We start from the raw sequence: 16,138 nt of genomic DNA on the forward strand, positions 1-16,138 counted from the left end.
ACGGACCCGGTTCGTTTCACTGAAAACCAAATTAACAAAGTCTTTCAGAGTAATGTTAATAAAGCCTCTGAACTAGCTGCTGAGTTAGTTAGCATGGCGCATCAAAATATAACATTAAATTATTTCTGCCTTTCTCAACATGCTAAACGTCGTTAGCTCGGTTAGATTCTCAACAGTTTAGCCGTTAAGTCCAATTAACACAAACCGTGAGTACCAACAAATAATTCATTCACATTTACCAGTATGCTAACACCAGTGAGAAAATAGCGCTAACGTCTTACCTTTGAAGCCGCTATAAAGTCCGAATATGTGTCCATTCCTCGGTTAAATGCATTCCCTCAGTCTGTCAGGGTCCACTGACCAAAAATATCGGAGGGTTTTTCATATCAACTTAAACTAATTTGTGAATATTGTCAGGTCAAGTCCATTGCTAACCGTGTATGCTCACTTTGTTTGTCAAACGGACCGCAGTTCTTCCGGCACCATGTTTTAGGGTACGCTTGTTTCTGTTACCTCGTTGGCAACAGGACAGAAGCGCCCCCATCTTCTCTGTGTATTTGTCACTCCGGGACAGCCCTGTGAATGCAGCATGCGCTCCCAGTTTAATGTGTGTCTCAATCTATAAAGTGAGGTATCTTGGTTAATATTTGAAGAACAAAAACAACACTGATATCATAAGAAAACTGTGACTCTCCTCTTTCCAACAGTGTCTGGGTCCGGACACAGATGGAGAGACATGGCAGGTTAACAATGGGGACAAAATCTGGTCATTTTGATTACTGATTGTAATTATTTTGCTCTTAAAATGTGTCGTTGTCGTGATGATGAAATTCTATACACTACACATTCTGACTTTTTGGCTGTGCCTGCATATCTTTTGTGATTACATGAATATCACACTGTTTCCTTGTTTTAATCTCTTATGTGTTTTATCCACTGTTTATAGTCCCATAGCTTATCTTCTATCTGAAATTGTGCAAATAAATAAAGTACAGTATAGTAACCCCAAAGATGTGCTGCTTCATGTAGTCAAAAAACAATGCTTTTTTTTATATTGTAGTATTCGTATCTTTTTGTATCCTTAAGTGCAAACAAACAGGAAATTTGTTTGATATCCGGTCTGGGTATAACATTTAGGATTATATTTGATTCATATATTTGCAGATGTTTTTAAAACAAAAAATATATATATACAACAGTGCAGAAGAATTGATTGAATCCTGGTGGAGAAACTGTAAAACAAATACATCCTTAAACATGACAAAGTAATGGAAAATAATTATACTTTCCCAACACAGAAATAATAAATGTCTTGTTGGTGGAAATGTAAAGTAATATATTTTGCGTGGTATGTATGTGGTGCTTTTATGTGTCTTCACCCAGTTCTAATAGTAATCTCTTACACCTAATTACACCCAAGTAGTTGTGGCCTGGGTGATGTAGACCCTCTCCCATTGAGGAAAGGTTGGGGAAAAACATCACCTAAACTCTTAGTGGTTTAACACTAGCCTCAGCTGTGAAATAGACTGTGAAATAGTGCTTCTCACTGAAAAAAGCAGAAGATGCTTTCAGGCAAAAAGAATATTGTATTATATTCCATGTGCAAAAGGTGAGAAATTGTGAGGAAATTTTTCACACCTGCCCACAAATGGTGTGTTGACTAAATTCTCTGGCCCTGAGAGAGGAAATCACTCTCTCTTCTAAACAAAAACCATACTGTGTGCTGTATGTGTTATATGTGACATTAGTCAATCAAGAATAAAAGTTTTATTTCCCATGTGTGATCTGTGACCCTTCATCCTCATATGAAGACATTACCTATACTAAATGCTGTTTAACTTAGACCTGTTGTCCTGTTTTGGGGACACTTTATGCGCCATCTAGTGGTAGTGAGACCACAATACACCACTACATGTAAAACAAGATGACAGCCATCTCTGCCAAGTCAGTCAGTAACAAGGTAAGACACTTTTAATTGGTAGGTACTTGTTTGAGGACATTGGGACTTTATTGTTGTCTCATTTGAGAACATTGGGACTTCAATATCATCTCGTTTGAGGACACTGGGACTTTATTGTTGCACTATCACAGCATTGTACATGGGACAATTAGGTGTGACAAACAGTTTTCTGCTTGGGTATGGAGCAAGGAAAACTCACCCAGAGTTACAAAATGACTTTTAAAAATAAACCCAATGTCCTCATATGGGGACATCATTTAAAAATAGATAAATAAGCAAAACTTTCAAAGACAATTACTTCGGTTTTTTTAAATTTATCAGGTCCTACTAATACCAAAATGCTGGGAGAAACTGAAAATGCATACCAAACAAAAGCTAGGAGGATAGATCAATTAGCTTCAGTATGTTCATGTACTGGCCTGTAATATCAAGCCTTCACCACAAGAGGTCCTCCTTATGACAGGAAAGATAGACAGACAAGTGACAAACAATTATACAGAAGGTAAGAGCTTCTACATGAATTTATTAAATCTAATGTAACTTTAATATTTGTCAAACATAGTTAGAAATTCAAAGTTTGACACCTTGAAGCTGTGTTGCCTTTGCAGACTTGATGGCACTTAAAATTGTGGCCTCAAACTTTCCTCAGCTGACTGATGATCACCGCCCAAATTTACTTTGTAATCTGCATCATAAGATTAATGGACAAGACATGCAATTAGTTTACAATATTATGAAATGCTTCAAGCTCACAGCCCAGAACAGAGCTGAGATCATTATAGAGATTAATGTTCAATAAAGAAATGTTAGTCTTTCGCTCCTTTCATTTTCTGTCACCGTGTTTATCACATCAGCTGATAAATTGGCTGTTTGCCTAATTACCAGGACCACCGATCGCTCGTGTTGTTTTCCTTTCCTGTAGCACACAACTCCACATATGGCCCCGCTGTCCCCGCCCAGCTCTGGCAGGCTCCTACTGTTGTCTCTCCGCCCAGTGCGTGAGTGAGTGGAAGATAACAGTGGAAACTGGGCAGGGTCTGCCTGCGCATGAAAGTAGTCTCTGTGCGTGCGCAGTCTACTTTCTCTTCTGAGAGATGACACGCCGCTGCGAGCCTTTAACTGCGCTTAACTTCCACTCGCCGTGACATTTCTGTCCTCTGTGGGCGTTTCTGCGCGGATACCGGCGCTGGTGCTCAACTTCGGGAAGTATGTGGCTGTGTTGTGTGCGCTGAGGAGGAATGCGCGGATCTGGTGCCTTTTCCTCTTTGGTGTTTTTCTCTTTCCACGAAACAGTGTCGTGACTTAAGCCAGCCCGTTGTGTCCAACAGAGGTATCAGGTGTTTTATGTGAGCGTGCAGTCGACTGCCAACATGCATGATGATGTGTAGCTGCACCCTTGCCTCTGACAGACTGTTTACCTGTGTTGAAACGGAGGACGGTTTGCACGTCGTGCCTGTGCAGAGGCTCCATAGGTAACCGCCGTGCGTAACACTGGCTCTCCATGGAGGACTGGTGGAGGAGCCGCTCATCGCAACCCACACTTTAAGACAGTGAGTGACCCTTGAAACATGATGAGTCAAGACCAGGACGGGATATCCTTACCGGTGCCTTGCTTCGGAGTTTGTCCCAACAGAGAGAGCATCGGCGGGGAGAGCACCGGCAGTAGCAGCGGTGGAGGTGGCGGTGCCTCCGGTGTCCCTGCAGCCGGGACTTACTGGCAGGACTCGGTGATCAGCAGCGGGGGGCTTAGCCCGACCCCAGGGAGCTGTCCGATGGACGGCGGGGGGTTGCTCTCCACCGGAAAGTCGTGCAAAAGCAGGCCGGTGACGGTGGCCTATGTGGTGAACGGAGAAGCGAGCCCGCAGAATAACGCGGAGAGCATGGCCCTGCAGTGTCTGAGGGACGCCTGCGACACGGTGGGCAGCAAACTGGAGACGGTGAACTTTGGCAAACTGGACTTTGGGGAGACAACGGTGCTGGACAGCTTCTACAACGCAGGTGAGTCAAGTAGAAACTCCCAAAACTGACCCTGAATGCTTCCTGTTGTGATTGTTTACGTCAATCCTTAAATGCATTTCATAGTAATTCAATCTTTGCTCCCCCCCATAATGATTAAACCACAAGATCAATAGCCAGTCACCCCTGACACGCTGCTTCATGAAGACATGTCACAGGAATGTTTACCTCTCTGCAAACTAGTTTCAGGGGTCAAAGGTCACCCTCTGCTGGATCACCACTTTCCTGTAAACTGTTTGCCTGCAGGACAGGTTGCTCTGAGCTCCCTAAACACAACACATAGCTGATCATGTCAGGGCTTGAGGGCTGCAGCCTTCATGTCACAGTTATTTCCACCCTGCACAAGCAAAGCTGGAAGTCTTTGAGCCAAAAGAGCATCACTGGGGTTGTTTAATTTGCTCCACAAATGTGGGGACGATTGTTATATTTTCCCCCCCACGCATAGTTTCCCCGCTTCCATTGTGCGCCTCCAGTATTGTGCCGGAGTGTCATGGGTTGAGCCATGAGGCTGGACTTTCCACTGGAATCTACGGTGCAGAGAAACAAACTTGAACCCTCTGACTGAAAGCACTTTCCCCCCCACTTCTTAGTCATATTGTATGTGTAGTAGTTGGCTCCTAATCCTACTGGAAAGCTTCAGTTGTATAATAAGCGCTGAAAAAAAACTCTTTGGAAAGCAGACCTTTCAGGGATTGTGGTCAAATAGAAAGCAGCTGTAATGTACAGGGCAGGCCAGTGTGTTGAGGTGCCAGGAACAGCAGCCAGTGTTTGCGTTTCACTCACATATTTGGTATCAGGATTTGTTCAGGAGATATTGCAGAAGTAAAACTATATAACCCAGATGCCTGTAACTGCTACAGAGAAGCAGAAAGCCTTGTAAAGAAGAACACCTTTGCAAAATACCAGGACATAAGTCTCAAGGATTCAATAAGGTGTGTCATCAAACTGTAGGGAGCAACTGTGTTAAACGAAATAAATGTTTGTTCAACTATATCAGTGATGATAAAAATAAAATAACGATAAGGATTTACCTGAGAAGGACAAACATGAATGAAAATGTGAATCCTTTTCGTCTACAACAAGGACACCTATAATAAACTGCTTGTAAAAGTACTGCGTGCACAAAATACATAACACGGCAATAAAAATCAGGACTGCAGCTATTAATGTTTAAAACTTATTAATGGAGTCTTACAGTGATCCAAGTCTGCAGCTGTAAATTTCTAACACTATTAATGGAAGTGGTTTTGGTCCAGATGCCCTGCAGCTCTTTGCCAAAAGACCGTCTGATTAACTAGAGAGCCGAGCAGACTGGAGAAGGACAAACACCTGCCACAACCTGGCAACCCAAAAACTGCTCATGTGAACAGCCTGCAACTAATCTGTAGAGCTCTGTAAGGTGGAGTCATTATTTGTGACTTACACGTCTTAAAAACTTTGTTTTCCTTTAAATTTAGCCCAGTTTAGAGTGAAGCAGAAAATTAATCGGCAACTATTTTGATAAATCAGTTTATAGTTTCAGTCTTTTTTCAAGCAAAAATGTCAAATATACTCAAGTTTCCGCCTCTCGAATGTAAAGAATTTTTGGTTTTCTCTGTCATATATGATAGTACATTGAATATCTTCATGTTAAAGACTGTTTGCTGCACAAAAAGGCAATATGAAGATGTTATGTTGGGCTCTGAGGAACTGTGTTGGCCATTTTTATTCACTTCTTTTTGGTATTTGACTAACTGATTAATCAAAAAAATAGTTGGCAGGCTAATCAACAGTGAAAGTAATCATAAGGTTCAGCCCTAGCCCGGTTTTAACTGAGATGCCTCAATGTTTTTGACCTCCAAATGACTAAATCATTGCTTACTAGGATGTTTTTTATTAACCAAGAAATGAACATGCTGATGTAAAAAGCACCCGAGTGAGAAGCAGATTGCAAAAGTGATTCTTAAATTGAAAAGCTGGTAAAAAAAAAAAAATAGTGAATATAGAGCAAAATAATGCCTCTAATTGGAGTTAGATTGATGCCACAACCAGCTGATTGACACAAAAAGTTTTTTATTCACACATAAGACCGTCAGAGTCCTTCTTAATAAGAGTGTATTAGTGAAACCAGACAGTTGTGTAGTTTCTGTTCAACAAAAGACAGGCTTGTTTCTTGTCATAACATCACGTTATTAGTTGTACAAACACACGGGGCTCTCTACCGCTTTCTCTCTGTTTTGTTATTTTTTTTTTCAAATTGGGTCGTCTTCCTCTGAACTACTGTGGAATTTTCTCATAAATTCACATGGGAGGGCAGAGTCATTTTCCCAGAAACAGTCTGCCCTATCTGTTCAAACACACTCCGCTTCATCCTCTTCCTGCACCAGTGTGTATGAGAGATGAAGGCCAGACAACAAAAACTTTTAAACAATGAGCTCAGAGCCCGTCTGAAACTACGCGGGTCCCTGCTAATTTGGAACGATGAGTTTTCCAGATTCAGATACAAGCTGTTCCTGACTGTCCTTAAATGTCCTCCTCACATGATACTGTGGACAAAGACAACATTTGGCTGGGAGATGGCAGAGGCTGATTGCCAAGCCTCCAGGCCATGACAGACAGGAAATGCTAGGGCAAAAATGTAGATGCAAACTTTTGTGGACAATAAAGAGTAACCATATCTTATCATTAGGGGATTTGTTATTTACAGCGCAGCTATTGATCACAGGTTCTGCTCCTGGAGTCAGACATCAGATCTGAAGACGTATTGATCAGATGTTGTGTGAACTCAGTCTGTCTTACTCACAGTGTGATCACATATTATTGACTGAGACCAGCCAGCAGTGATGTTATGTAAAGAAGAGAGTAAATAAACTACATGCTCTGGTTTCAGTTGTAAAAAAAAGAATCATCAGCAAACAAGTCTATGTTTGGTTAACAGTAGAGCTGCAGCGTATGGTTAGTTTATTATCAATGAATCTAGTGTTTCCCACACGACCTTATTTGGACAAGCTGCCCAGGTATATTTGGCAGCCAATGTTAGCATCTCAAGTTTTTCTATCCATCTGAGAGAACAATACCATTCGCAGTCGATTAACTAGTGGACCAAGCTCCAGCCCAGTCCATAGGGACCTGGGTTGGGAACCTTAGGGTCGCCAGCGTAAGTCCCTATCCGGACTAAACATGGAACGTGAGCTGTAGCTGGAGACGTGCCAGCTTGCCTACTGGGCACTATCGAGCTGCCCCTGAGCAAGTCACCAGACCCCCAGTTGCTCAGGGCGCCTGTCCATGGGCAGCCCCCTCACCCTGATGTCTCTCCATTTAATGTATGTATAGGTCCTGTTTGTGCATGAGTGTGTATTTGTCCTCCTCAGATACAAGCTGTTCTTAACTGTCCTTAAATGTCCTCTTCACATGATACTGTGGACAAAGACAACAATTGCCTGGGAGATGGCAGAGGCTGATTGCCAAGCCTCTAGGCCACGACAGACAGGAAATGCTAGGGAAAAGTGTAGATGCAAACTTTTGCCGACAATAAAGAGTAATCTTAGGAGATTTGATATTAACAAATCCCTCCTCTGTCTGTCTGTCACAAACACATCGACAGCAGACCCGTCTGTGAATAACCCGTCCTTTCCACGCAGACTCTGAAGTTCATGTTAAAGGGAAACTGCTGATTTTCAACCAGCTCTGTGTCATCGCAGATGAATGAATGAACAGTATTAGGCTTCCTGCTGTGGCACCAGCGCTTAAATCTCCCCGCCCATGCACTGATGGAGGTTTGCGGAGTCATCAGTGATGCATTTTTGCCACCCCCACCCCCCTCCCCCATTTGCAACTGCCAAAGATAGAAGGGAAACACTGGAATCTGTTGAAAAATGTGAATCACAATTTCCAAGAGCCCAGCATGACGTCTTCTGATGTCATGTTTTGTCTGAACAACAGTCTTCAATATAAACATAATTAACTTAATATGATATGAAACATTTGAGAAGCCAGAATTAGGTAATATTTGGTGGTCATGCTTTCAAAATTACGTACTTGGCAATTCATTTTCTGCAGATTGACTAGTCTTTTATTGACCGATTATTTCAGCACTGTGTAACACTATTAAGGCCTTTAAACTCTGACCTTGCAGGTTCATTTCATGTCACGCTGCGTGGGTTTATGGCTGTATTTACACAGAAAATAAATACAGTGTGTAAGCAGTGAAGGTTATCCATCTGCAGTGCTTTGAAAATGCAACACATACAGAAAAGGAAGCATTGGGCTGATTTTATTTTATTTATAAAAATAAATGTGTATAACAATGTTGCTTCGGCAACCGTATCGTCTCATGTCATATTACAGTTGGTTGTTGCTAGATTTTTCTCTTTTCTCTCTGTTAATCTCAAAATTTAGGCAACAAAAAGCACAGTCTCACAGTGGGATCTTGAATGGATGACCAAAGAATACACCATGTTGCTCATATAATTTTCAACTGTTATCTGCCCCGATTTGAAGTTAAATGGCATTTATTTACAGATTTTTACAGTATATCTGCAGCAACAGAGTCTGACAATAACAATCAGTGAAGCGCATAACCACAAAGAATTCATTCCTGTTGCAGTGAGTTGCTGCTTCTAGTGGTCTCTAAAACAAGTTTTTTTTCTAGGTCACAAAAAAAAAGCAGCAGCTGAGATCGATACACTTGTGAGCATCTGTCATAGGTGCTGGTTCACTCCTCCGTCTGGCCTGACTCATTGTGAGTCATCGTTATCATTTATCTAGGCCTAACTGTTGAACTCCCCAAACTAACCTTTGCACAATATTGACCACACACATCCCTGAGTAAGCAGAGTGCATGATGGTTTAGTGTTGTTTTTAAATCCATCAGACTGCTTCTGTTGAACTGGCCTTATGTCAATGTGAGCTGCAGAGGGAGAAGGAGTTTGTGTTAGCTGGATTCCAGATTTCTGAATCATCATCCATCTCTTAAATTTTTGTCAGTTCAGAGGTCTTGTGAATGGCTGGAGGTACAACCAAGCCAGTCAGCTTTTGTAGAGGGGAATAATGGTGGTGATTTAATCTCATGGCGCCAGTCCCAGAATCCAAATAATTACATGTTTCCAAACAAACAAACAGGGTAACTAATGTTACCCTGATCTGATTTGGTCTGATAACATTTCAGAAGTTTAGAAAAGCCACAGGAATAAATGATTTTATCCCCATTCAATTTAGCGCAGCGCTACACCAGAAGTTACCTGTTCGGCCAGTGGAAGTAAGATGCTCGGCGGAAATAGTGCCAGTCATCTTTGGATCATCATGAACTGGGCCCGCATTCAATGCTGTATCCAGTTCTCTTATACCACCCATGGTTTTGACACAGGAAACAATATGCAGGCCAGCTAGCAGCAAACAATCTCGAATTACTGTTAAACAGTGCACTAAAATATGTTTCTGAAAACATTTGGGGCCATAAATGTGCAGCGCAGTAACGGAATCTTGCTTTATATCTGATCAGCACTGCTTAGTTTTACAGCTCAGTTTTTTCAGCCTTTGGTTTTACAATACAGGAAACTGTTTGGCGCCCACTTCCTGTTCACATATTCTCATATAACAGCCAAACAGTGCACTAAAATATGTTTCTGAAGACATTTTAGGTGAGAAATAGGCAATACAGTAACATAATTTTGGTTTATATTTGAATGGCACTGCCTAGTTTTACAGTTTGATCTGACTTTTAGAGACACTCTTGGTACGATACTCTTTGTCTCTGTGGTGCTGGGCACACAAAAATCTAATTTGAGCTGAGCTTGAGATGAACAGGAAGATCTGGGCTCGGTAAGAGTTTACCACAGCTCATTTACACATACTAGCCACATTGTCATGACACAAAGCTGGTTGAAAATCCGCAAACTATACTTTTAGATATCATCTCTGAAATCCGAACCACACAGTGTATTGAAGGCATTTGTTCAGAGGTGTTTTTTTTGCTGTGTTTTTTTCTCAGATTGAAAAAGAAGTTCTTTAATAAGCCCATCTGTTACTTGAGACAACGAGCCGGGAGGATTCAGTGCCTAGCTGTTTCTCCTTTGATCACCAAAACATGTAAAATAAGCTGATAGGTTTGATTGATCGCTGTGTGGCTTGTAGTGCACACACGGCAACAATAAAGTACTGAACAGTTAAGTGGGCTCGCTCGATATGTTTCAAAATGACTCATTACTTTGATCGACGCGATCACAAAATAACAATTCATACTAATGCATGTTGAAACACATCCAGCCAAAGTAATAACAAATCACTTCTTTCTTCTGAAGTATGACAAAGACAGGAAAATGCATTGAGTTTGAACCAACACATTTAATTTGTGTGACTCTACAGTGCCTGAATGCCCAGTTGCAATGTTCACAAGGCAGCAGTTAATATTTATCAGAGATCAATTGTACAGACTTGTGCTGTTCCATCTATGTGAGCGGATTGAGTGTTCGGTCATAGCTGTGGTATGCAGAGCTTTATCTCTCCAGTCGATCATTACGCTGCACTGCTGTGTGATTTACAGAGAGCACAATGGGTTTTTGAACAATTCCTGACCACTCTGAAAGCAGCTTTTGCCTCAGTCTGAGTGTTTGCTTGCCTCTTGTTTTTCTGCTCGACTTCGCCGCTCACCACTCTGCCAGCAACACAGATACGGCTCACAGTTAGTTTTCAGGCTGTCCACTTGTGCTTTTACTTTGGTGTAATATTGAGATGGCTGAGAGAAGCATTTTATTGAGCTCTCAGGTGAAGCGGTCACAAGCTAACAGGTGCATTATATTTGTATTGCCTGGAGTGGTCCTCCACTACCTGCCCTAAAGATCAGTGGGATTACTCTGTTTACCAAAGTTGAACTCAATGAGAAAAGTTTGTAAAGGTTCACTTCGTCCCTTCGAGCAAGTCCACAGATCGCAACGATCCGGTTTTAAGGGGACCCATTACGCTTTTCAATATTTTCTGTCTTACGCAGTGTTACAATGAAGAATTTTTATATCAAACACGGCCAAAGTTTCAAATAAAGTAATGCATATGAGCAAAAGCCTGAGGTTTCCTACCTTTTTGAACACCCCTTTTAACAGTTTTTTCCACTCTGGCTACAGTATGGCATCAAGATTTCTGTATATGGTCTTCTACTTCAGGCACGCTACTATAAGTGTTTACATTATGTAGCCTACACTCATGCTACATGCTAACGCCAAGGAAACATGTAAACTTGGTTGCCGATTTTGTTAAATTTTCCCCAATGTAGGATCATATTTCTGCTGGAACATATCTGATTGTGTTTAGAAGCTTTTATTGGTGATTTTTCACGGCAGAAAGCGTCGCTATTCTCAGTTACAGTCATTCCGCGGCTACAATGATGCTGTAACGTACATGTAGCTAAATGCTAACGCGAAGGAAACATGTAAACTTGATTGCCGATGTTGTTGATTTCTCCCCAATTTAGGACCATATTCCTGATGGAACATATCTAGTTGTGTTCAGAAGCTTTTATTGGATGATATTTCACGGTAGAAAGCGTTGCTGTTCTCGGTTACAGTCATTCCGAGGCTGTAATGGCGCTTTAACGCACATGTAGCATCATGCTTATGTCAGGAAAACCTGTAATCCTGGTCGCTGATGTTGTTCATTTCTCCCCGTCTCAAGATTTTATTTCTGCTGGAACATTACATATCATAATAGAAAGTGTCACTATTCTCTGTTTTGGTCATTCCCTCACTGCAATGACAGTGCAGACTCTGCAGAGATGTCGGGATATGGAAGATCTGGAAACGCTGACCAATCAGAGCAGACTGGGCCTTTTCCGGGAGGTGAGCTTAAAGATACGGGTGTGGAAACAGAGCATTTCAGACAGAGGATCAATACAGTAGAAACCTTAAATACAAGTATGAACCTGAAAATTAGCATAATAGATTTACTGCCCTGATTAGGTCATGCAAAAGCATGCAGGTACCGCCCCTTTGTGATCATTTCCTGCCATTTTTTAATATTAAATTTGTTGTTATTTTATGTTTTCTAATGTGTCTTTAATAATGTCACTTTAGTTTTAAATATCCTAACATGTAGAAAACATAAAATCTAATGTAGGACGTGGATGTAATCCTTACAGCTGAGATCCTACTATGATCAGTGTCAACACCACCACAAGTCAGCTGACAGCTTCTTGTCGAGAGCGCCTCGAGACTCACCAGCATAAGACTATACACTCAGCTTCCCGACTGGGAGGCCACGCTACTCTGAAATCCCATCAGCTGGCCCTCTGCTAAGTTGTTTATCCTTCCTCCTGTTTACTCTGTATGCTTGGCTGCTCGTCAGAGGTTAGAGAGCACAAGGTCAGAGGGATTTAGCCCACAGGCCGCTCACTGGCGTCTGGGGAAAAGCGACTTCACCTCAGCAGGAGAGGTAGACTGTAGGCAGAACCGCAATGTTAGTGAGGAAAAGTTGTTTTCACGCTGATATTTCTCAACAGGAAGTGTAGTGTAGACTCGGAATCTAACAGTCTGTTCTTCATTCATTATTGTTGTGAAATCCACATTACAGTTGAAGCACGTCGGCGATGAAGCACTTAAGCTCGCTGTCATATCACATCAAGGTTTTTTGATTTGACATCTTTGCATGCTCTGCAGACTAATATCCGTAATCCCCAACATCCCCGTGTGCAGTATTTCGACATCAAACAGTCAAATTAAGACGGTATTCTTCATATGCACTGAACATGTTGTAAGTGCAGTATACTGTAGGATAAACCTCAGGGTAAATCTCTTAAGAGCGCCACAGAAAAATGACAGGAGGTGGAGAGGCAGTGTATTAAAGCTTCCCTCCAGGTCTTATCAGGGGTTCGTCTGAGGAGAAAGGGAACAGGAGCGGGTTGCCAGCGTCTTTAGAAAGCAGTGGAGGATGAGAGAGAGTGATTAATCAGTGATATGATAAGGTACCAGGGAACAGTCAATGGCTCGACCTATCCCAAAAGATCAGTGGGATTACTGTGTTGTATCTGAAAAGTAATATACAGCGATATGTACAAGATAAGGAACATTCCTTTGATTTAAAGAGTAAACGATATAGAGTTGTTTCTCAGCTACAACTTTTACTAGACTGTTGTTTTCTCCTGCTGCAAACATATAAACCACACTGCTGAATGCAACAAGTTCGGTAGTTGCAGTATCTACGAATATGATTGTAACCAGGCTCCAGTTAACAGGTGGTGTTACTCATCAGCACTCTACAATACTCCTCTCACGTACACAGCTTTAGGCTGGTTTGTTTCACTGTTTTGATTCGCATATGCACTGCAAAGGTCACAGAGGGAAGCTGATGCAAATCTGTATGTTTGATGAATGGGTGCTTGTGGGAAGGAGAACATTTTTTTTTTAGGCGGCGACAGAGGTGTTCAGAATTTTGCAAGATAAAGTACAAGTTAAGGTGGGTTTTTTTTTTTTTAAGGTACTCTGACACCGGTAGAGTCTCCTTTTTTTTGTTCATACTTCTACTGTACGCTGCCAACACCCAGGAGTGTGGGAACATATTTTTGCTGAGGGGTGCTGCCAGGTCCCCAGGAAGTGTGCTGGGCTTTGAAGCTGATTGTCGTAGTGGGCAAACAGTGGAATTGCACGGCAAAGAGATGTCTGGAAATCAGGGGATATTTTTTTTGAGCGTCACAACCCCAGTGAAATGACTTGTCTTATTAATATGAAAGTCTAGAAGAGCCACACAATAAATCATTTAATCAAGGTAGTGGAGTGCTTAAACAGAAATAGGCAGCTTGGTCGGCAGAAGTCTCAATTGCGCCTGGTCTATGGGCTGCACAGATAGGACTGAACAGCGCCCTGCCTCCAATGCTGAGTCCTGTTCTCTTCATACATACATTGGTGCATGGTCTGTAACCATGTATGTGCACACACTTACACAGGAGCTACTGTTAAACTACTCAGACGTACTTACATCGGCAGTTTGATCAACTGTTAGTCCAAAGAATATGCGCTCCCGTGCCTCAGACGCATTTACTCCCTGGACTGCATGTGCCAAAATTTCTAATAATGCATTTTGAATGGTGTCAGACATCCAGTTGTCTCCTTGCTGATGCAGCTCTGTTCCACTGAGCTAATAATACGTCCGTTTGACGTCTGCTCCATCATTAGCTGCCGTAAAACTCTGGAACTCTCTCGCATACTGTACAAGGAGCAGCTCCAACACTGTCCTGGCAATTTTCTGGTCTTTCTCAGCTTGTTTGCACCATTGATTAGCTCCTGTTACAGCAAACCTCTAACCAAGTTTAGCTGACCCATGAGCTGACCCCGACCCCTGTACTATGACCTATAGTGATGTCATTATAACGTTGGGTCACAGGAGTTATTTAATTTGCACATTTTAAACATCCTTTTTTATACACCTTATCATATGCTATTCTACATTTGAAACAAATGTTCAAATATCCCATGAGTTACGGTACCTAATCAAGCTGTTTACAGACTGTGTTGTTCCACTCCTTGTCAGCAGTGCAGCACCCTCAGCACCCACCTTCATGCGCACATGCCAACACCCCTCTTGACATTAACCCAACTTCATAACAAATTATCCAATTATCCTATGTTATTTTAGAGGAAGCTACTGCAACGCATGTCAACCCTTTCATTAAATAATTACCTTAATGTGGTAATTCACTGTAATTACGTCATCTCTACTGTAAATACTGCAAATCTTCGAGCAAACTAGCCCCCAAATGTTGACTATAAACAAGGCTAACAAGTCTACACCCATTTGTAGCTGCTGGGAACAGTGGTGCTTTGAGCTAAACGCTAACATGCTCACAATGACAGTGCTGACATCTTGATCTAATGTTTGCCATGTTCACAGTTTTAGTTTAGTGTGTTAGCATGCTGATTAGCACTAAACACAAAGTGCAACTGAAGCTAATGGGAAGGCTTTTAGCTTTGCAGGTATTTAGTCAGAAGAATTGGACAGTGATGGGTGAAAAGTGAACAGGCAACCCATCCAATATTTAGGGCTCTTAACTTAAAACCACAGATGTCAGCATCATGATGGCACTGGAAGAAAAGTCAGGGGATCACAAAGACAAAAGTCATGAGGATTCATCGTCTGGGAACCATGCGTGTCTGTACAAAATTTTGTCCTAAGCTATGCAGTAGATCTTGAGATATTTGACAGGATACGTTAAAACTTTTTCAGTCAGAGGATCACAAAAGTCATCAGGATTCATCCTTTGGGTAACATGAATGTCTGTATAAAATTCCAAATCATGAAATAGTTGCCAAGTCTGGACCAAAGTGGTGGACCGGCCGACATTGTCATTCCTAGAGCTATGCTAGCAGGATTGCAAAAATAAAGGTCAGATAATCCTTCAGAGCGTCAACAGGCAACTTCATTTGCTGACTTCTGACACAGTTTGCAATTCTGTGTGGAGATTTATATCTGCCATGCTGGTGTGTGACATTTCTGCTATTCAGCTTTTCAGGACGTTCAGGTGAATTCAGGTGAACCAATTCCTGCTCAGTGCAGCTTTCATTTCAGTGCAGCATTTTGCAAACAAGCACAGCAGTACTTCAAACCTATCGTGAGGTAATTGAGACAAGGCTGAAACATTGTTGACTTGGCATAAAAACAAATCCCTCTTGTTTTAGCAGATTTTATAAATGAAGGAGGCAAGTCGGGGCAGCGGCACTAGTTTCTCTCTGCCTGTTTGTGGATGAATTCACATTCTGTTCTCAGCTCTTTTGCCCCTTACGGCCATGACACTGCAGTTTGTAAAATCTCCGTGTGTGAGAAGGAGACAAAGTGGAGCAGAAAAAAAAGCAAAAAAAAAGCCTGTCTGCCACTGCAAGGAGAAAGGTGTGACTGGAAGGTTGGTCTCATTTCCTGCATCATGGTATTTTCAGGGTCCTTTCTCTCAAGTACACTTGTGTGTAAAAATAAAGGGAGTATTAATCTCTGTGCCGGCAGGGCATCTAAACTACAGAATAACCATTGTCTAGTTTCCTATATTGTCCTCTGGGAGGAGAGGTGTGTCTGCAGACAGAAACACTCAGTTGAAAGACTTGTCTGGCTTTTCTTCCATTCCCAGGATTGTATTTTTGGATGTTTATACTTAATATGGCTTTTTGGCCTCCCGTGAACCCGATTTGGAATTCATCATAGATGTTTGACCACATC

General features: G+C 41.9%; 1 protein-coding gene and 1 long non-coding RNA gene across 2 annotated transcripts in view; one reads left to right on the forward strand and one right to left on the reverse strand.

Annotated features, from left to right (window-relative positions):
- LOC144466476 (uncharacterized) overlaps nucleotides 1-443 on the reverse strand; it is a 29,640-nt gene extending 29,197 nt beyond the window's left edge. Inside the window, exon 1 of the long non-coding RNA XR_013493090.1 lies at nucleotides 282-443. This is a non-coding gene — a long non-coding RNA (uncharacterized LOC144466476). The remainder of the gene's footprint in view (nucleotides 1-281) is intronic.
- Nucleotides 444-3,387: 2,944 nt separating this feature from the next.
- The window catches only part of map3k5 (mitogen-activated protein kinase kinase kinase 5), a 107,690-nt gene continuing 94,939 nt past the window's right edge, over nucleotides 3,388-16,138 (forward strand). Inside the window, exon 1 of the mRNA XM_033648524.2 lies at nucleotides 3,388-3,958. Coding sequence (XP_033504415.2) covers nucleotides 3,529-3,958 — 430 coding nt within the window. The 5' untranslated portion in view covers nucleotides 3,388-3,528. The remainder of the gene's footprint in view (nucleotides 3,959-16,138) is intronic.

Source organism: Epinephelus lanceolatus, chromosome 13, assembly GCF_041903045.1.
Source record: "Epinephelus lanceolatus isolate andai-2023 chromosome 13, ASM4190304v1, whole genome shotgun sequence".
Classification (NCBI taxonomy): Eukaryota; Metazoa; Chordata; class Actinopteri; order Perciformes; family Serranidae; genus Epinephelus; species Epinephelus lanceolatus.